This window comes from Chiroxiphia lanceolata, chromosome 19 (genome assembly GCF_009829145.1).
Source record: "Chiroxiphia lanceolata isolate bChiLan1 chromosome 19, bChiLan1.pri, whole genome shotgun sequence".
NCBI classification, from domain to species: domain Eukaryota; kingdom Metazoa; phylum Chordata; class Aves; order Passeriformes; family Pipridae; genus Chiroxiphia; species Chiroxiphia lanceolata.
The window spans coordinates 5,850,816-5,870,915 of record NC_045655.1 but is presented as its reverse complement, the minus strand read 5'-3'; the positions used below and the strand labels follow the sequence as shown (position 1 = coordinate 5,870,915).

Here is a 20,100-nt window from a genome sequence, read left to right as displayed (position 1 = left end):
TATTGGGCGTCTCTTGTTCTGTCCTGGTGGCAATGTTGGTGAGGTACACTGAGCTATGTTTGTCTTCTGTACTGATTTCTGTTACTTGGGCAGAGTTCTCTCTCCTTCTTGTCCTCCCTTGGCCTCTGTGGCCCTGGGTGTGTGTTTTCTGTTCTTTACCCTGTAGTTGTACATGACGAAGCTTCCTGTGTCCTGGGAGGGAGGACACATCCCTCAGTGCCATTTCCACCTTTACCTTTTCTTCTCAGTGTTTTCTCCACTTTACCTTTCCTACCCACTCTCAGCATCACCTGGTTTCTATCTTTGGAACCTTTCTTTTTCCCTTCACACCTTGTTATTTGGGAAAAGCCAGAGCTCCTTGGCTTCCTTACTTCATCTCAACATACCCATTTGCCCTGTCACTCATATTTGCACCTTCCTTGTGTTCTTTCCTGTCTTCTCCTTTTTCTTGTCCAGGCAACTCTCTCTGTCCAGCCAGCTCTTTTTGTGACATCTCAAACATGATCCTCCATCCTTGCTGCTGCAGAACAGCTGTTGGGATGTTCCTTGGTCATTCACCCCCTGACTAAGGCAGTCTTGGCCTCTCTATTTCCCTCCTTCCTTCTCTCTTCTCTGTTGAAAATGTAGCAGGTAAGACTCTTTCCCTCTCCAAACACCTGGCCTGTGTGGCTTTCTTCTCCCCTTCCTATCATGTTTAAGCTGTTTGATTTCCAATTTTTCCAGGCCATAGGTGACCCCTGACTGTTTGCAGGACACAAAACAGTGCCCCCCCAAACAAGCCCCTGCCTCAAGTTGCATTACTGCAGTTGGACTACAGCAGCATTTCTTTTAGAAAGGAATTTGCTGCTGGTTTGAAAACATTTGTACTGCCTTTGATATGTTGTTTCAGTCATTATTTACCTTCACTGCTAAAAAGGACGTTCTATTTTAGTGGGAATTTTTGCAGTATCTGATTTTCAGCCCTTGGAACATTTACATCTTTTGTCTCCTAGATTTACAAGCGCGTCAATCAAAATTCTGGTCCATTGTAACTGCTCACATTCCCTTTTACCATCTCTGGTTAAGTAAACAGTTTAAGCACCTTGAGGCACTGTAAGCATATTTTCCAAACCTTTAATCTTTCTCTTGGCTTTCCTCTTAGCTTTCTCCAGTGTTTCAGGATCACTGTAGAATTATGAATCTCAAAACCCACAAAATATTCCAGTTACACTTGTGCTTGTGCTAAATTTCAGAATAATTTGGACTTTCTATTCTATATTCCCTTGTTTGTGCAACAAAAGATTGTATTAGATTCTTTAGCCATTGCTTTAAAGGGCCAGGCTTTGTTCAGCTGCAGTTCCTGCTTTCTAAGAGTCCTCATCCTGTAAGTCCAACCTTCATTTTTGCACCTAAATATGCAGCCTTAGTTTTGTGCCTGTTGGGATACATGTTTTTGCTTATTATCCGAGCAGTCCATATTGTTCTGTAACAGTGATCTGTTCTCCTTATGTTGCACCCTGACCCAAACTTTATTATATGGTTTCAGTTTCTGTCAGTATTTTTTCTTTTAGTTTTCTTTCAGGCCATTAACAAAATACCCACATTTGTCCCTGCTTGAGCTAGTAACACATACTAATGCAAATAATTTTTCTGTTCCATTTAGGGATAGTCTATTTCTAATATATCTAATAAGGGCCCTATTTCCTTGGTATTTTTGTTAGAAAACCAGTAAAGTATTTATCATCAAGTCAAAGTACCAAGTGGTTTATGTCAAAAGCATTACTTTTGTCAGTCAAATTTATAATTTTGTCAAAAAAAGATATCACAATAGTCTGATGAGATTTGCTGCTCATATGCTTGTGGTGTTTGGCACTGATTGTATTATTCCACTTCTTTTCTTTTAATTAAGTCTCATATTAGCTGCTCTGTTATTCTGTCTGAAATCAAAGTCTATCTGGGGTCCTGTGGTAACTTGGATGGTTCTCCTTCCCTTTTTGGGCATTGGCACCACTTCCATTGAACTGGGACTTAATCCATAGTTCAAGCCTTGTGCAAAATCAGCAGTAACAGTCATTGTCCAGACCTGCTAATTTAAACATATTTACTTTCAGTAGCTAGTGTTGGAATGGAAAATATTTCATAGTTATCATATGGTATGATTATATCACTGAATACGGAATAGCAATATTTATTTAACACGTCTGCCTCGCCTGCAGTATCGTTTGCAATTTCACTGCCTTTAGCAAGCAGTGGACTGGTTTTAGTTTACTAATGGTATACTTTTCCCTAGTTTTTATGTTAATTTTTATTTCTATTTTCACTTCCACTCACAACTGGATTCTTATTTTCACTAGGGGCTTGTTGCTTTTTAAAATTGTGACAAAATGTTCTTAAACAGTTCCTAATTATCCTTCATAGTTCTCAGTTTAAGTTATTTCTGACTAATTTCTCTTAGCTTTTTTCAGCTTTGTTGAATTGATCCTTTTTAAAGTGTCAGATATATGCATTATTATTTGGGCTGCTGTTTTATTTACATACAAATGTAATTGCCATATCCACTTCTGATTATGAGTAGACCTAAACTTTTTCAAAATTACGTCTTCTGTGGAATTCCTTTGTGCTGGATGCACAAATCCTGAGTTAGTGAATGTCTCACTGTAATTCCAAGAGCCCCTTGGTAGTGCCCTGCTATAATTTCTCTTCACTTTCTGTCCACATCCCATTCATGTCACCTCATTCCTCTGTGTCCATCGTGTTCCAGGCTCCTGCTTTTCCAACCCCTTCTCCAGCTCCCTTCCTGTAACTGACCCATATAATTTAAAACCAGATCAGTCCTTCCTGGCTCTTTCTGTCTAAAAATAACCATCCAGAAAAGAGCCTCCTCTGGGTCTAATTGCTATTATTTTCTCTGTAGACATTTAGGTAATGACTGTGTGTTCCTCTGTGATGTACAGCACCAAGCACTTGGCCTGTGCTTCACAAGTAGCTAAAGCCAGAGTCCATTAAAGATTTAATTGCTTTGATGAGTTATTGGTCTGCCTTGGTACAGCGATTCCCACAGAGCAGGACTCCTGATTTCTCCTCTCTGAAGGCACATACTGAGGGATGGATGTTCCTCATGACACATTTCTGAGCACAATTATAGTAACTGGTCTCTTCTCTTGCTGCAGCTTGCTAAGTTTTCAGAGGACACTCTCAGCAGCTACACAGAGATGGTATCTTCTCAGGTACTATTATTATGAATTGTTTTCTTCCATCTTCACTGCAGAACTTCACAGTATCCTTTCCCTTCCTCTCTGATCTCCTGCTCGTTCCTAGACCCTTTTGACTCGTGTCAGTTGTCCATTGTCACTCATTTGTTGCTTTAATTTGCAATGCATGCAGGTTGCATGTCTTTCCCCTGCACCTTCCCATGTAAATACTGCTCTGCTGACCAGAGGTGACTTCAACACTGAGTCCAGTTGTGCTTTTCTGAATATTGCAAATGGTTTGAAATCAATGCTTTCTGTCCTGAAGACAGTGCCTCTTTCAAATCCTGTTCCAGGAATAAAAGAAACTTTTTATGGTGTGTGTCAGAAAAAGGGGAAGTATTTTGCTTATACTAGAAAAACCTCCTTTTTCAAGACAAAGCTAAAAACCAGAGGGGATGATGGTCAGCAAGACCAAACATACAGAGGGGACCATGGGATGTTCAGGCTTTTTAAAAGTCTGATCCTGTTTCATAGGCTCCTTATCAGCTTTAAGCACATTATTAGTGCTTCCAAAGCTGGGGCAATTAAACATATAGAAGACCTTTTTTCTGGTGAAGGAACTGCTGTGGCCACCCATAATTAAGGAACTGCTGTGGCCACCCATCATCCAGATTAAACAGGTGGGTAGATGAAAGACACTTCTCTGTCTAATCTGGAATTAAGATTCCCCTTTCCATAAGGAGGCAGATGGACTCCAACAGTGATTAAGAATCCCTAGATATTATAAGAATCAATTTGTATCTCCTTGCTCCCAGTCACTCAGAGGAATGTACATAGGTGCACTCACATGTGCTTCCTTTGAGGAATATTTTGTTGTCTTTCTGTGCCAGTTCATCATTTAGCTGAGATGTTTCTCAGGTGGTAAATGGGAGTGATTTGAGTTGACCTCATTGATAAGATTTGCTTCTTTTGTACCTATGTAACATTTTTGCTCAGAAGGAACTGGTTTAAATAAGAGCTTTTATTTTTCTTCCTGGTGATAGCTCATGATTGTTTTGCATTTGAGCTGACTGCTGTACTAACCCTTAGGATCCAAGGAACGTGATCTAAGGAGCTTTGGTGATGCAAAGCCCAAGGCCTCAAACTCTTATAATCCAAGGGGATGAGTTACTTTAGGAAAAGATACTGGGAGGTAGCAACTGATTCACTTGAAATGAACTCACTTCAGAATTCCATTCTGGGTTTTTGGGTAGACAGAGGTAGTTTCAGTGAGTTCTCAATTCAACAATTGAACTGTCTGTTAGTGTTCTGTGGAAGGGGGAAGGAATGCTTTTCCCTTGGGAACATCAGCACTGTATCAGGTAACAGGTTCCCACAGAGACTGATGTTTATCTTGCAGTGTATCACTGTCTTGAAACTGAAAGCAGGTAATGTCATACTCCCTTTTTTCCTTCTCTCCCTTCATCTTTCACGGAATGAGTCTTTAATTGGCTGATGTCCTCTGCTTCCCTCGTCAGGAAATGATACGCTGTATCTGGAGTCACTTCCTCTGTGTTTTAAAAGGCAAATCCCCAACTCTGAGCTTCACTTCCAGCTTGCTCCACAGTCTGGGATCTGTCACTGTGAGTATTGCTGGGTTGTCAGAAAGAGGAGCTCTATGTGGATGCTTCATTTTCACTGTTCATGTCGTCCTTCCCTGAGCACAGACTGTTAGCAATCAGCTCACTGTGCTGGAATTAGAAACCCTTCAGGCTCCTGTCTGTGTAGAAGAGTTTATAACTGTCTTATCATGTCCAAGCAGCACATTTACAGGCTAAAACAATGTTTAGAAATATTCTGTGACATCTGTCAGGCTGTCTGTGTTTTCCAGCTTTAGTTCTGGTCCCATTACCTTTTTTACTCCTGTTCAAGAACCAGCTGGTTTGGATCCTGGTAAGGTACTAGCTGGTCAAACAGATTGAGCAGTTGCTTCCTTCCCTTGGTCTTCATGCCTAGTTTTGTAATATCCTGAGATAAAATTGGTGTTAAACTACCCATCAATCCTGTTAGAGCAAGGAATTCTTGGATTTCTTGGAGTCTTATTAGGTGCAGTTTCTTAAGACAGAAGGTTGGGGAAGAAGAGACTTGTCTGTCCTCCCATGTGTTTATTAAACTCATGATATTTACAGCTATGCCTGAACACTGAGACACATTTTCACTGAGATTTTGCTTTTTTGGGGGTGTCATGGGATATTCCAGGTGCTCTGCTGTGTAGACAAGCAGGGGATTCTTTCGTGGCCAAACCCCAGTCCAGAGACTGTTCTGTTCTTCAGTGGGAAGGTGGAACCACCTCATGATAGCCATGAAGATCTGACTGATGAGCTCTCTACACGGTCCTTCTGCCATCCTGAGATGGAAGATGAGGTGAATGTGCCATAATTCTTTGCCTAAAATATGAAGAAGCAGTAAGGATGAGATCCTCTTGTACAGGAGTCCTGAAGCAGCAGGTGAATCAGCAGTGGCTGGGATTCAACTGCTGAATCACCATTTGTTTTGTTGGTCTCTTGCAGCCCCATGAAAGAGATGCTTTGCTCTCTGGGCCCTTGGCAGACACAGTCCACATGGCCAATGAACAAGAGAGGAACAACTGGTCTAGTGATCCTCCAAAGCCTCCCGATGCCCTTGCCCACCGAAAGCCAAACAGCAGAAGCAAACATCCCTCTGGATCCAATGTGAGCTTTAGCAAGGACACGGAGGGTGGAGAGGAGGAACACACTCAGGTAAGACATACTGGAGGGGCACACAAGTAGGCTTTTGTGGAGCTGTAAGACAGACTCAAACCCATGGAGTTCCCGCTTTTGGGGAATTTACCTGGGAATTCCCTGCAGGATTCTGGGCTCAAGCTGTGTTCTCTGTAACCAACTGGAATTTCCCTGTCTGTTGGACCAGGTTGTTGGGGACAGCGAGGTGTTGGCTTGTGAGGCCGAAGACTTCGTGTGTGACTACCACCTGGAGATGCTGAGCCTGTCCCAAGACCAGCAGAACCCCTCCTGCATCCAGTTTGATGACTCCAACTGGCACATGCACCTGAATTCCCTGAAGCCCCTGGGCCTGAACGTGCTGCTCAACCTCTGCAACGCCAGCGTGACAGAGCGGCTGTGCCGCTTCTCCGACCACCTCTGCAACATCGCCCTCCAGGAAACACACAACGCTGTGCTGCCTGTCCACGTGCCCTGGGGCCTCTGTGAGCTTGCCAGGCTAATAGGTGAGGAGAAATTGGATGAGCAGACGCAGAGAAATCAGAGCTGTCAATAGACACTTAATCCTTAGAGAGCACAAGAATATTTCCCCGGTCCTGGCTGCTGAGAAGGTGGAAATACAGAGCTGACTCTGCTGTTGTTCAGTTGCCAAAAGAGTCTATTAAAGAGATTGCTTTTGGCAAGTTCTGACATTGTCAACACTATCAAAGGAATGAATGTCATCAAGGATATTGCCAGCCAGCCCTGGCTAGGCTTGGTATCCTTCTGGCCTGAGTCTGCCAATCTCATCAGGAGACATAGAATACCTGCTAATGAACAGCTATCTGCCCTGTCTTTACTGTAAGGCCTTACAGGGAGTTTGGGGATAAATGATGTGAGGTACCTCAGCTCATTTTATAGATTGGAAAACTAAGGCACAGGGGAGATAAGAGGTTAGAGGTAACACTAGGATTAAAATCTGAAAACTTGAACTCACTTCTGTGCCTGTCCTTCAGTTCCTCTCTTCAGTGAACCAGAAGCATGAACACTGTAATTACTAATAACATCCAGTCCTTCTGAATTTTTTTAATCATAGATCTTGTGCCATCTTTTTGTAGATGCACAGAGAACACAGCTTACCTACCAGTTCCTGGAGAGATGTCAGAATGAGCACAGGCAAAATGGGTGGCACAGAGGCAGGAGAAGGGACCTTTCTTTTGCTTTGGTTTGAGCCTAATTTTTCTCCTTCCTGTGTTCATGTTTCAGGTTTCACACCAGGTGCTAAAGATCTCTTCAAGCAGGAGAACTATTTGGCCTTGTACCGCCTGCCAAGTGATGAGATGGTTAAGGAAACAATCCTGGGGAAGCTTTCGTCCATCACCAAGAGGAGACCCCCCCTGAGCCACATGATTAACCTGTTTGTGAAGGACACCACTACCAGTAAGGCTGCCCCTTTCTTTGGGCATCCACTTGAAATGGGGGGATCTTTTCTGAAGAGAGCCTGGAAAATGTCATGCTGGAAGAGTCTGGAGTCTCTGTGGGGTGATAGCCCTGTTCTGCCCGTGGCCAGCACAGATATGCTCAACAAACCTTAGTGATCAGCTGTGACATACTGAGGGGGGGAATTCTTTCCAGCTTTGACTCACTCCAGAATCATAAATAATTTTTTAAAATTATCTTAGCACATAGTATGCCTCATTTCTGGGACCAAGTGGTAGAGCAGAGCAAGGTGTGGGTTTATTGGCTTTTTAACAGACTTCATGATGGTAGTGAAACTGATACTGCACAGGGTTGAATATTACTCAGGGCTTTAGTTAGTGATGCTCATCCTTCTGATAAATCATAATCTTTGTGAGTTGTCTAGTGTATTATATTGCATGCTCCTATATTGCACACTAATAAGAAATCTCATAAATCCCGTGCAAACTCATCGTGACCATGAATACAACACCTGAAGCCACGCTGACTTCTCCACTCCTTCTACTATTTCCTATTCCTGTAGGAATGGGCTGGGATGGAAAGGATGTGCAGCAGGCCACTGTGAGGTCTTAAAGCACCTCAGCAGGATTTAACAGCTTGCCTGTCAGAGCTCTTAGTCTCTTTGTAATTCCTTAAATTGACTGAACTTGGCTCTCTGGAGCTGACATATGTTCAATATTGAATCTGAAATATGATCATTATCCTGGCCAGAGTTTTACCAGGTTAACTGTCTTTTCTTGCCTAATTCTGCTTAAATTTATATCTTTATCTGAAGAGGAACTTTTTAATTTGTTCTGATTGCTGCTATCTTGCCTTTGTGAACAGGAATTATTTTGATGCTGAGATTCTTAGTGTAGGGAAAAAACCTTTAATGTTGCCTCATTTCAACTCCTTATCCTCACTTTTAAACAGTTTAGTTTAGAGGCTGGAGCTCAGACGAATATGTGTGTGACCTGGATTATGCTGTCTAGAGTAAATTCTAAGAGGAATTTTGCCAGCTGGGGTTAGTTAACCACTGAACACCTCTCACACAATAGTCTTGTCACTTGAAGCTTTCTAAAATATTACCATTTTAGAACCAGAAATACTGGATTGTGCAGAAAACATTGGCTGAAATCAAGTGGCTCTGTTTATGCAGAGGTCAGACCAGATGATCATAACTAACCTCTCTTGATACCTTATTTGTGAATAAATCTTTGAATCCACCCACTCCCACGACAGGCTGCAGTCAAAGGGAAATGCATAATAAATTCTACAGCTGTAGCAGAAATAGGAGACAGATTATCTGCATGTTCCCTTGCCATTCCATTGAAATATGTGTCTCACCATCTGGCAGTGTTCATCCCAAATCCATAGTAACCACATGGAAATGAGGGGTTCACCGGCATCTTCCACCATCTCTGTCTCCCTTTGCTGTGGCCACATTCCTCGATTTCTCTTGCTCTGTCTCACTGGCTCAGCTGTAGTGGTTTGGTTCTTCCTAACAAGTCCCAGCAGCCATGAATGGCTGGTCATACTCCCTGCCTTATTCATTAGTTTTTTCCCTTTTGCCAGAGAAATCCTGGCCTTCAAGTCCACGATTTGGGCAGGGAAGAGGCTGAGCTCACTTTACTGACAATGAACTAACTCCTTCTAGTTCATAATGTGTGCTGTCACTGCCACTTACTCCTTAGCAGGATTGTGGTGTGGGATGCTGATGGGATTGAATGGGAAGTGGATTGCAATTGCTGTCAGGCACGAACGTGGGTACATCAGTGTGTGTGTGTGGTCATCTACAAGCTCTTGCCCTGTGTCCAGGACATAGGTTTTGCATGGATCAATAAACATCTCTTGTTGCCTCTTTCCTAGCAAGGACTATCTGACCTTAGGAGCAAGGTGGGAAGGATTAGGTGTTTATACAATAAAATTAACCAGAGCTCTGCACAAGTACTCCTTTGTGTCCCTGAGACAGGTTCCTTCTTTCACACACAGCCCCTATTCGTCTCGGAGGTTTGTTATGCTGATAAACTTGGCGTGTGTTGACTATTTATAGCAGAAAGCAGAGAGCTGCTATGTTTTAGAAAATCCTCTGGTGTTCCTGAAGGTCCCTGCCTGGTTTGTGCAAGTGGATATTCTTGGCTCTTGATTTCAGCCAGTGTGAGCATTAGCAGTCAGCAACAATGCCTGCAAGAAGCCTCTGGGCTCATTTTTCTTGGCAGTGATTTTTTTTTTTCATTAGCTCAGCTTTGAAGCTGTTGGGGGCAAAGTCACAGAGCAGCTGGAGGAGGGAACGTAGACAGAGAGGTCTGCGTGAGTGCAATGTTAATATGCTGATGCAAATGAGAGGGAGCAGGAGCTGTGGAGGGGGAGCAGCCCCACATCCCCTGACTGGTGTCCTGTGCCTGGGACCTGCATCAGACAAGTGATATCACACACCTTCAAGAAAAACTTTTTAACACCTCTGTCTACAAGAGGGAACAAGAGATTTAAAGTCTATATTAAAGAGTAAAGTAGGGAAAGAAAAAAAACCAGGACAAGCTGTGGTGTCCATTGATTTTTAGTTCTTCCCTAATCACAACATGAGTTACTTTTTTAGAGTCTGTTATGTTGAACTTTTGACTCATCCTGATTTAACACGTTTTCATGACCTTTTGTAAAACAGGCTGCTATCTGACAGGTCACACTGTCAAATTATCTTCTGAATGAAAAGTATTCAAGAATAGCTCTTACCCTTCAGTTCTATGTCTGGCCTAAAAATGAATGCACTTTCCAGTGTAGGCTGACTTTGATCCCTGTAGGCTCATCACTGCTGCTTGTACTTTCTTCAGAAGAGGCTCACAGGAATATCTCTCCTTCTGCTCTGTTGGATACAGGAGCAAGATATTATCTCACCTTTGTAGGAGCAGGATTGATTCACAGTGTAACAGGAGAAAAGGAAGGGACCACATGGCTCACATTTTATCACAGCCTTGTTTGAACCCACAGTTAGACAAAGAGCAGCTGCAGGTGTATCATCATCCTTGAGTTATTTCTCAATGGAGACAGAAGACTTTCAGCAAAGGAAAGGGGATATCTGGGGTGCCTCAAAGCAGTTTGTGGGAACAATCACCTTTAAAAAATAAGGGAGCAGTTGGTGTGAAATCCCTTTCCTGGGAGCCTGTATGTGTGATGCTGACTCATTGTTCTCCTGCACTTCAGGCACTGAGCAGATGTTTTCCCATGGGACAGCTGACATCATCCTCGAGGCCTGCACAGACTTTTGGGATGGCACCGATATCTACCCCCTCTCTGGCTCTGACAGGTGGGCATCTTCCTCATTTGGTGTATTCAGGAGCTTCAGATAAATTACAGAGGGAACCTGGTCACTCTGCTAAAATTCCTTTTATGGTGCTTGTTAAGCTGTTTAAGAGAAGCTTCAAGTAGGTTTTGAACATGAGCCGTCTCTGCTTATAATTAATTGTTATCATTACAATAATAACAAGCAATTTAAGAGATTAGATAGCAACAAGCACTCAGTTGAACTATAAGAGCAAGCCACTTCTTACTGTATCTGTTAAAGATATTGGCCTCTTGTAAGTGGATTCTGACTGCACGGTGCAGTAGGGCCATGAATTACAATCAGGTCATGCTGGTGGCAGAGAATTTTTTGTTGTTGTTCAAGACTAGTGTCTTGTCTTAAATTAAATGCAAAATGATCAGTTCTGCCTGAGCCAATCTACACAATGCATCACACCCTTTGAGTCTTGCTGCAATATCTGATAATGTCTGCTGCATTTCCATCTATAGGCTGAATCTCTGTCCCTGCTAGCAGAGCAAACCAGTAATGTTTAGTTTCACTGACTAGCAGCACATTGTTCTTCTAAGTCTCAGGTGTAAGAAAACTCCCACTGATCCTTTTTGGAATATTTATCATCTTAGAAGCCAATGAAAAATCCAGTGTATAGTCTAATTTTTTACCTTTGTGTTTTCAGCTTAGAGAAAGAACTTTACCTTATTCTAGCGACTGAATCGTGACCAAACGGAAACTTCACTTACAGCTTCTGGGACCCAAACTCTGAAAGGGGATAAAGAAAAGTCTGTTACTGCAACTATCTGTGCCATAGATACTATTGTCAGAGTTGTCAGTTCCCTCCTTGGTGTTTATCTCCCCACAGACAAATTATCTCTGATGAATTAAGCCTCTGCTGTCACGCAGGGAACTTCCTTGGAGTCACGTGGCAGCGATATAGAGCATATCACGTTAATAAGTGTACTGAAGGAGCACTGTGTTCATACTCATCAATCTGACCAGCAAATGTTCACCACTGCCCCTGATGGAATATGTGCTTTTGTTGTCCTGTGGTACCTGCAGCTTGGAGAATGCAGAAACAGTAGGGAAAGGCTTATTCTGACTCTGACCACTCCTCATGGAAGACATCTTTTGAAATACATGTAACTGCAGTGCACATTGTCAGGCATGTGGCACATTTTTGCTAACCTTGCCTGCTTTTTGTCTGTTCCACGTAGGAAGAAGGTGTTGGATTTCTACCAGCGAGCCTGCCTGTCAGGATACTGCTCTGCCTTTGCATACAAGCCAATGCATTGTGCCTTGTCCTCCCAGCTCAATGGGAAGTGCATAGAGCTGGTGCAGGTCCCAGGGCAGAGTGCTATCTTCACGTGCTGTGACCTCCCTGGGACAACCCCCATCAAACAGAGCAGCAGGAGGAATAGCTGGAGTTCAGATGGTATGTGTGTCTCCAGTCCTGTCTATAATAAGGTTTGCTGCTGGACCAGGTGCTTGATCTGATCAGCCTAGAGCTGTAAGAACACTGTTATTCAGAGTAGCAGATGGAAATTGAGAAGGAAGGGTTTCTGAAGTGCCTTTCCAGAGGAAGTAGCGATGTAGCAGCTGGTAGGTGTATTTCTAGTTATGTTGTTGAAGCTTGCAGAGAAATTCTTCTCCTTGTGGGAAGTCTGTTTCTAAAGCTGGCTACTGAGAGTCAAGACTTCTGGCTATTTTGATACTTGGTTTGCTATTTATCTAATTTTGTGGAAATCACATGTGTTGGGTTTTTCAAAGGAATGAAATGTGTGGTGGTATGTGACTATTCTCCCTTGATGGATTTTAATTCTGTGCTGAAGGAACTGATTCCCAGTAGATGAACTGTACATCTCATCCAGAACAGCAGTGGAAACTGAGAAATAAGCACATACCATTACATAAATCCAGGAGGCTCTTTTGGGAAGCCAGTCTTAATCTCTCTCTGCCTTGGTCCCCCATTCTGTAAAATGTGACTAGTGGGCTTTCCAACAGCTGGAGACAGCTGTGACTGAGTGTTTTCACAACACTTTTCAGTCCCACCTGTGGCAAGTTTTGTGACTGTGTGAAGTGTTTTATTATTTTGTTCCTTGTGCTGCATCCAGCTCCCACTCACTGCAGGCTGATGTGGTGATGGTGAAGGAACCCTGTCAAAGAGCCTTTGCAGGGTCTCTGGGAGTGTCTGTGGTGTCATTGGAGGGGACATGATCCGGTTCCTTTGCATCAGCCCCTGGTTCTCTGATGCCACTCTGCCTCAACTAGACTCACCATGTTGTTTAAGCACAGTAGGATGTGTTTAAAATGCACATGTGAACGTTATGCAGCACACACCCTTTACCTTTCTGCCCAAATTCCTTGTGACTGATCCCTGCCTTCTGTTTTGTCTTTTTCCTTTCCACACTTGCTGTTTCCCGCTTGTATTCTTGGTCACATATGTGGGGATGTCCTGAAACTGCTGCTGTGACTGGGTATGCTGGGACAAATGGATGTTTCCTTCCTCCTGTGTGTGTGTTTCTGCACGTTCCTGTGCCCTTGGGTGTTACCTTGGTGGTCTCCCCACCACATGTACTTTGTCTGATGCACGTGTGGCCCCTCATGTCTCAATGTGATTGCGTGTTGTTTGCATGCCTGAAGAAGGGATTGGGGAAGTGATGGAGAAGGAAGACTGTATCCAGGCTCTGAGTGGACAGATCTTCATGGGAATGGTCTCATCTCAGTATCAGGCCCGTCTTGACATTGTCCGCCTCATTGATGGACTGGTCAATGCCTGCATCCGTTTTGTCTACTTCTCCCTGGAGGATGAGCTCAAAAGCAAGGTAAGCTGTCTCTGCTGAACCCCCTGGACTTGCATGGCCCCTGACTGTCTGACTGGAGAGTTTAGCTTCAGTGCAATCCAAGGTTAATCAGATTCAGCTCGCTAATGAGCCCAGAAGGTACCTGGGCTCCAATATGGCATCGGTCTGCAGTACTCTGGCCTGGGCAGCCACACTAAACCCCTTTGTCTGCTCACCCACAGGTGTTTGCTGAGAAGATGGGTCTGGAGACCGGCTGGAATTGCCACATATCCTTAACACCCAACGGTGACGTGCCTGGCTCAGAAATCCCTCCCTCCAGCCCCAGCCACGCTGGCTCCCTGCACGACGACCTGCACCAGGGTGAGAACTGCTCCTGGGCCACTTTGAATGCCATGTGTTTCCTGGAGGGTTCTTTTAAACCTATTCATAGGTTCCTGTGTCCACACCAGACACCTGATCCTTCAGAGCTTTGAGCACAAAACTGAAAGGCCTGAGGTGTGCATGTGAGCAAGAGCTCTTTACATTTATGGACTTTCTACCCAGCCAGTACCACAGTTGTTGGAAACAGACATCCAGCTGTACACCAGCTGCCATGAATTTACAACTGCTCATCAGGGCTTTTGGTTCTTTTTGGGGTCCTGGTCAAGCCACTGAGGGTCTCTTGCCTGTGTATTACTTTTTTTTCTTACTTCAGGTGGGATTTCTTTACTCTCTTACTTTAGAAGGACAGCAGAACAGATAAACTATCGTGTCTTAAAAGAGCAGAGACTAGGCTCACATATCTACCTCTGAACAGATTAGTCATCTAAAAATACAGCATTTTAGATGACTGAGTGGGAGATCTAAGTGTTGCTAACCTAGAAAATCAGGCCTCACGTTTCCTGGCTTCTGCAGTGCCATGTGAATATCCCGTGTGGGTGGCACAGGGGTGGCAGAGGCAGGTTGGTGCTTATTGTTTATGCTGCTTCTCTCTGCTCCAGTTTCTCGAGATGACGTGGAGGGGCTTCTGCTCATGGAAGAGGAAGGGCACTCAGATCTCATCAGCTTTCAGCCAACAGACAGTGATATCCCCAGCTTCCTGGAGGACTGTAACAGGGTGAGGGCCCTTTCCCTGTGCACCTTGTACTCTTATGGTCAGCAGTATCGCCTCATTACTCCCAAAGGGAATTCTTCAAAGCACATAGACTGGTTTACACTGGGACTCCTGATTTCCCCCAGCCTCTTCCAGCTTGGTATCTGGAGCCTGGGAAGTTTGGGATTCTCTCCCCTAGTCACTTCTGCTGAACAGCTCTTTGCTTTGGCATTTAGGAATGGGGATTACCACGCACAGAGTAGCCTTGGGAGCTGCATCTCATTTCCTCCGGGTCCCCTTCCCAGTGGGCTGGGCAGGGAGTGGGAACATCCCCACATTCCATGCAGACAAAGGAAACTGTCTCTCCTCCAGCTGTGAGCCATGGCTAGTGCTGCCCTATGGTCAGTGTGGGACAAGCTCTTCCTGCCTCATAAAAACCTCATGCTCAGCAGAGGTTAGAGGAATATCAGAGATAGATCCAAGTTAAAAAAAAAAATCTATTAGGTCTGGTTTCAGAAGGCAAGAACCCTTCTTCACTTGCTGCAATGTTGATATGGCTGCAATTGAAATAGATCTTGTTGCTGGGAGACAGCACATGTGTCTGACTAGACTCTCCACACAGGTAAAAAGCCCTCAGAAATCCTTGAGCACAGGTTTGTCACACTAACCTTACAAACCCTGAGAGCAAGCACAAACAGCTTGCACTTCAGTGTAGAACTTTTAACAAAACACCTTTGACAGTGGCTTGGGACAGCCAGTTCTACCTACAGGGACATGAATTTGTATCTGATCTAGCAGTTGCATAATTCTAGGAATCATCACTGCCATTTCAGCAGTTTGCTCTGAAATGTCTCTCCTTCACACACACACACTACTGCCCTGCTTAATCTCTCCTTTCTCTTTTCCAGGCCAAACTCCCTCGGGGGATCCACCAGGTGAGACCTCACCTGCAGAACATTGACAATGTGCCTTTGCTGGTGCCTCTCTTCACAGACTGCACCCCAGAGAGTAAGTGGCACAGAGTGTGAGTCCCATGAATACCTGCCCCAGCTATTTGCTCTGGCTCAGCCCAGTGTGCACACAGGTGAAGGGAAGGGGATGTGTTCCACAAGTCTATACTGGTATTAATGACCCTCTGTGGCTACCTGTGGGAAGCCAGGTGTTAACTTCATTTTAGTCCCCATCTACTGAGTTGGGCTAAGAACCACTCCCTTCAATTTGCATTCGTAAGAGACACAAAAGCAAACATTCAAAATGCTACTACTGCCTTTTATTAAATAAATATTATCAGTGCACTAGGAGACTTTGATCTCTGCTCACAACCCTCACTGCCTTATATAACTCGGAAATCACTTCCCAGAAGAATTTTCCCCTGGCAGTTGCTGTTAACACCTTCTGCTGCTTTGCAGAGTTTTTGATTGCAGAAAACCAGAAAGGGCAAAATTTTTTTCCCTCTCTGAGGCACTATATTGTCTAAGAAAGGGGCTGAATGCTCTGCTGGCTAAGACCTGCCCAGTCTCCAGCAAAAGTGTGAAGCATTGTTATGATTTGGCATTTCAGAACCTCTGGCCACAGTTTACAGTGTACTAGTCACAGCCCACTTTGTGCCCAAATTTCCTCTCTCTCTTTGACAGAAGTGGCAGTTCCCCACTCAACCCAACCCCTCACTGGGCTGCAGATCTGTGTGCACCAGGCATTTAGATAAGTTGTTTACACAGGAATCTGTGGAGGGGAGGCTTGAGGTTTTTTTGCCTGGAGCATTCCAGAAAATCCATATATACACAGAGCACTGTGCATGGAGCTACAGAATAAAAATCAGATCAAACAGCAGCTTTGATTTAGAGGCCCCCAGGGATGTTGATAAACATATTGATGAAGGCTAGAGGTGGTGGTGGGTGGGAGTGCAGGAACAGGGACTGGCTCTGAGTGTGGCTAAGCGTGGCACTGCTTTTGGAGTGGTTTGCTATATTCCCTCTGTTCCTTTAGACTTGGAAGAACAGTAGTGACGTGCTGCTGAGCAGAGTTTGAAATGCTGTATTTATTTTAGGTTTATTTCATTTCTGCTGTTTTCTAATGAGTATTTGATGCTGAAGCTGTCTTATGTACCAGCTCTGGTCTGAAAGAAATGTGCTGGAGATGCAACTCTTTGGGTCAGAGTTCTGTGAACCACAACTCTGTCCCTGCAGTGGCAGAGTACCTGGTCTGCAGTTAGTTACCTATCTTATTGGATATCTTTGTGGATCTCACTGTACATGACTGGCAGCTGGGGCAATTTTAAAAGATCTGACTGCCTGTTTTCCAGAGTGGAAGGAGTGTGTGAAACACTGCATCTTTGTGTGCATAATGACATGACACACTGTGTTCCTCCTTCTGTCCCTTGGCAGCCATGTGTGAGATGATCAAGATCATGCAGGAGTATGGGGAGGTGACTTGCTGTCTGGGAAGCTCTGCCAACCTTCGGAACAGCTGCCTCTTCCTGCAAAGTGATATCAGGTGGGCAGGATCTATTCCTCCTCTGGTTGCCTTTGCCTTGATCTTAGTGAGTGCCCAGCCATGGGTCACACCACACCTGTGGATTGTGCAGGGGGATCCTCACAGTTTCTCTGTCCATTATTAGCTGCATTTGTCTCCATAAGGGAGGTCTGGATGGGATGACTACTTAGGTCCCTTGATGCAGAGAGAGATTTTTCTCTGTCTGTGAAAGGAAGATACTCTCTTGCGTGCTGCTCTGTTATGTCCCAACTGTCATTACAGGTGCTTCCCATTGGGTGAAAGAGTGGAAATACCCCTCTGGATCAGCCAATTTGTTGACCTTGTGCCACAACCCCAAATATGTTGATTATTTCTTTAAGAATAACTGAAAGTTTAGGGGCATTGATTCTAAATTAGTGTAATAGCTCCAGGCTTCTCTACAAGCAAGGTAGACAGAAGTAGCGTGGCACAACAGAGTGTGACTTTACAAGCTGGACTGCAGTGAAACGTGGTTTCTCCTCTGGGATGAGGACTCTGATGCTCCTGTGTTGTCCTTGCAGTATAGCACTGGACCCTCTCTACCCATCTCGCTGCTCCTGGGAGACCTTTGGCTATGCCACCAGCACCACCCTGACCAATGTCTCTGATGAGCTCACCCCCCTGCAGCTCTCAGGGCAGCTCAACAGCCTGCCCTGCTCCATGTCCTTCCGCCAAGAACAGAGTACCAGCATCATCAGGCTGATAGAGCAGGTGAGCCAGGCACATCTCCTCTCTAGGGCCCACAGGGAGCAGAGCCCAGGAGCTGACATGAGCAGTCTCCTTGAGGTGCCCATAGAAAGCTTCCAGCACTAGGTTTTCTCGTGTCTCCTGTCCTTTGCTCAGAAAGCCCAACAGAGAGAGAATCTTCCTGCCTGGCTCTACTGGTTCAAGGTGTAGGGGATGGTTTGGGAATGGTGCCTTGTGGCAAAAGAACGTGATTATTGTTCACCTGGATGGAATATAATCTTACAGAGATCCCTAGAGAGCCAGACAACAGTGCATGATTAGGGAGAAGTGTAACCCCAGAAAAGCCAGGAGTTTAAACAAATTTACCCCTTGGCAAAATTCTGCCTTTTTCTTCATAACCTCTGCATCCAGGCAAGAGACGTTCCCTTTTTGCTTTCAATGTGTCCAGATCCTCTCCCTTCCCACTTCCCCTGCGGGCCACATGTCCTGCCCCTGCCTGCCAATAACTGCTCCTGGCTGACAGCTGCTCCAGCACTTGGAGGGCTCTGAGGGCTTGTTCTTCCTTCCAGGCCAGGCATGCGACATACGGGATCCGCAAGTGCTTCCTCTTCCTGCTGCAGTGCCAGCTGACCTTGGTTGTCATTCAGGTGAGTCCTGGCCTGGCTGGGGACAGCACTTAGCTCAGAGAACAGGGGTGTGAGCATGTATATGGGTGGCTGCAGTGGGGCAGCCTCGGGAGAGGAACGTGGCCTTCAGTCAGGTTTGGTGGAATTACAAATAGAGACTATGTGATCTCAGCCTGCCCCTTCTCCCTGACCCTCATGTGGGGGTCTCTTTTCAAACCCTTTTTCCCTGGAGAAAAGCACCCCCCTGCAGCACCTGCAACATGTGGAGGGGCTGTGCAGTGGCAGCCTAGTTATCAGCTCATCCCAGTGTTTTGGGGGAAGTCAGGAGCATCTTGGGTAACAAGCCTCTCCTACCACTGCTCACACTCTTCACTCTGAATTGTTTCTGTCCAGTTCCTCTCCTGCCTGGTGCAGCTGCCCCCCATCCTCAGCACCACAGACATTGTGTGGCTCTCCTGTTTCTGCTACCCACTGCTCAGGTGAGTCTATCAGGGTAGAATCTCCTCCCACCCATGCACAGGATGCACAGACCAGTCCCTCAGCCTCACCATGTCCATGTTAAAAGAAAGCTGACTTCACCCACAGCATGCCAAGAAGGCTACAAGGATTATTCCAAGCACCTGCTTTGACAAGGTGCTTGGAAACAGCCACAGAAGTGTTTGTGTACTGCTGTGTTAACCCTGACAGCTGTGTGAGAGCTGCTGTTATCTTGGGACTTGAACCTCCAGCTGAAAATCATCTAATCTTTCACTGGCTGGAGTATGATGGAGAGCCTGGGGTGTCAGGTGGAGGAAAGGTACCACGGGTGGATTTTTCCCCATCACACATTTAGAGGTCACCTCTCTCCCTGTCTGCACCTACCATGAATAACACCTTTTACAGCACATACTTAAGGCAATGGTCAGAGGTTATTTGGGTTCAAATGATAGATACAGACAAAAATGGAATAGTTCTGGTGCCTGAACATGTTACTAAAAGACTAACTTACCTTTCTCCAGTATCTCGCTCCTGGGCAAGCCTCCCCACAGCTCCATCATGACCATGGCAACAGGAAAAAACTTGACTTCCATTCCCAAGAAGGTAGGTGGCCCATCAGATTTTAGTTGTTCACACATTTTTCTGTTCTGTTTTGTCCCAATGTTGATGCATAACTGAGGCCCTGTGCCTTTCCAGCTCGCTTGGTAAATTGATCCGTGGCATGAGCCAGGAAGGGAATTCCTTAGTGCCAGCATACCCACAGGGCAGATCCACAGTGCAGCATCTCATCTGAACTACAGCTTGTCTTTTGCAGCCACTGATTCTCTGATGGTTCATGGAGAGGAGGTTGTGCCAGTGACATGCCCATGTCATCCTCCTTCCTCTCCCTTATTCACAGACTCAGCACTACTTCCTGTTCTGCTTCCTGCTGAAATTCAGCCTGACCATCTGCTCCTGCCTCATCTGCTTTGGGTTCACACTGCATGAGTCCTGCAAAGAGGTGAACACCACCAGCCTCAATCTCACAGCCTGCTCCTCCATCATGCTGCACAGGTGAGGAACTGAGCCTGGCACACACCCCTCTTACTCTTGCCCTTCCAGGTAGAACTGATTCCCCTCTAACAAGCTTCAGCCTCTTCCCAACTAAAATGGCTACACAGAGGGCTGGGTGTTCTCCCTGTAGCCTTGACAATTGCATTGCTCACTGTCACCTCCTGGTACCAGGACAGCCTGACTCTGAGCTCACACTTAGTTCTCTCAGCTGTTAGAGAAGGACCTGGCCCTGGTGG

The 20,100-nt window shown here is 45.2% G+C and overlaps 1 protein-coding gene and 1 long non-coding RNA gene across 4 annotated transcripts in view; one reads left to right on the top strand and one right to left on the bottom strand.

The window, feature by feature from the left end:
* The window catches only part of TMEM94 (transmembrane protein 94), a 50,329-nt gene that overhangs the window by 24,872 nt on the left and 5,357 nt on the right, over positions 1 to 20,100 (top strand). For 2 of the 3 annotated variants that reach the window (XM_032706328.1, XM_032706327.1), the window contains exons 11-28: positions 3,150 to 3,206; positions 4,688 to 4,792; positions 5,409 to 5,573; positions 5,720 to 5,929; positions 6,099 to 6,414; positions 7,154 to 7,327; positions 10,544 to 10,646; positions 11,852 to 12,069; positions 13,278 to 13,459; positions 13,660 to 13,798; positions 14,419 to 14,534; positions 15,419 to 15,518; positions 16,895 to 17,003; positions 17,543 to 17,732; positions 18,278 to 18,355; positions 18,728 to 18,813; positions 19,333 to 19,414; positions 19,710 to 19,864. In XM_032706328.1, the coding sequence (XP_032562219.1) occupies positions 3,150 to 3,206; positions 4,688 to 4,792; positions 5,409 to 5,573; positions 5,720 to 5,929; positions 6,099 to 6,414; positions 7,154 to 7,327; positions 10,544 to 10,646; positions 11,852 to 12,069; positions 13,278 to 13,459; positions 13,660 to 13,798; positions 14,419 to 14,534; positions 15,419 to 15,518; positions 16,895 to 17,003; positions 17,543 to 17,732; positions 18,278 to 18,355; positions 18,728 to 18,813; positions 19,333 to 19,414; positions 19,710 to 19,864 (2,585 nt within the window). The remainder of the gene's footprint in view (positions 1 to 3,149; positions 3,207 to 4,687; positions 4,793 to 5,408; positions 5,574 to 5,719; positions 5,930 to 6,098; positions 6,415 to 7,153; positions 7,328 to 10,543; positions 10,647 to 11,851; positions 12,070 to 13,277; positions 13,460 to 13,659; positions 13,799 to 14,418; positions 14,535 to 15,418; positions 15,519 to 16,894; positions 17,004 to 17,542; positions 17,733 to 18,277; positions 18,356 to 18,727; positions 18,814 to 19,332; positions 19,415 to 19,709; positions 19,865 to 20,100) is intronic. The other variant, XM_032706329.1, reaches the window with a different exon arrangement.
* LOC116796080 lies at positions 7,099 to 20,063 on the bottom strand. Its single transcript, XR_004360254.1, has 3 exons — positions 19,323 to 20,063; positions 10,076 to 10,205; positions 7,099 to 7,212 (listed from the first exon to the last, which is right to left on the bottom strand). It is a non-coding gene; the product is annotated as an uncharacterized LOC116796080 (long non-coding RNA).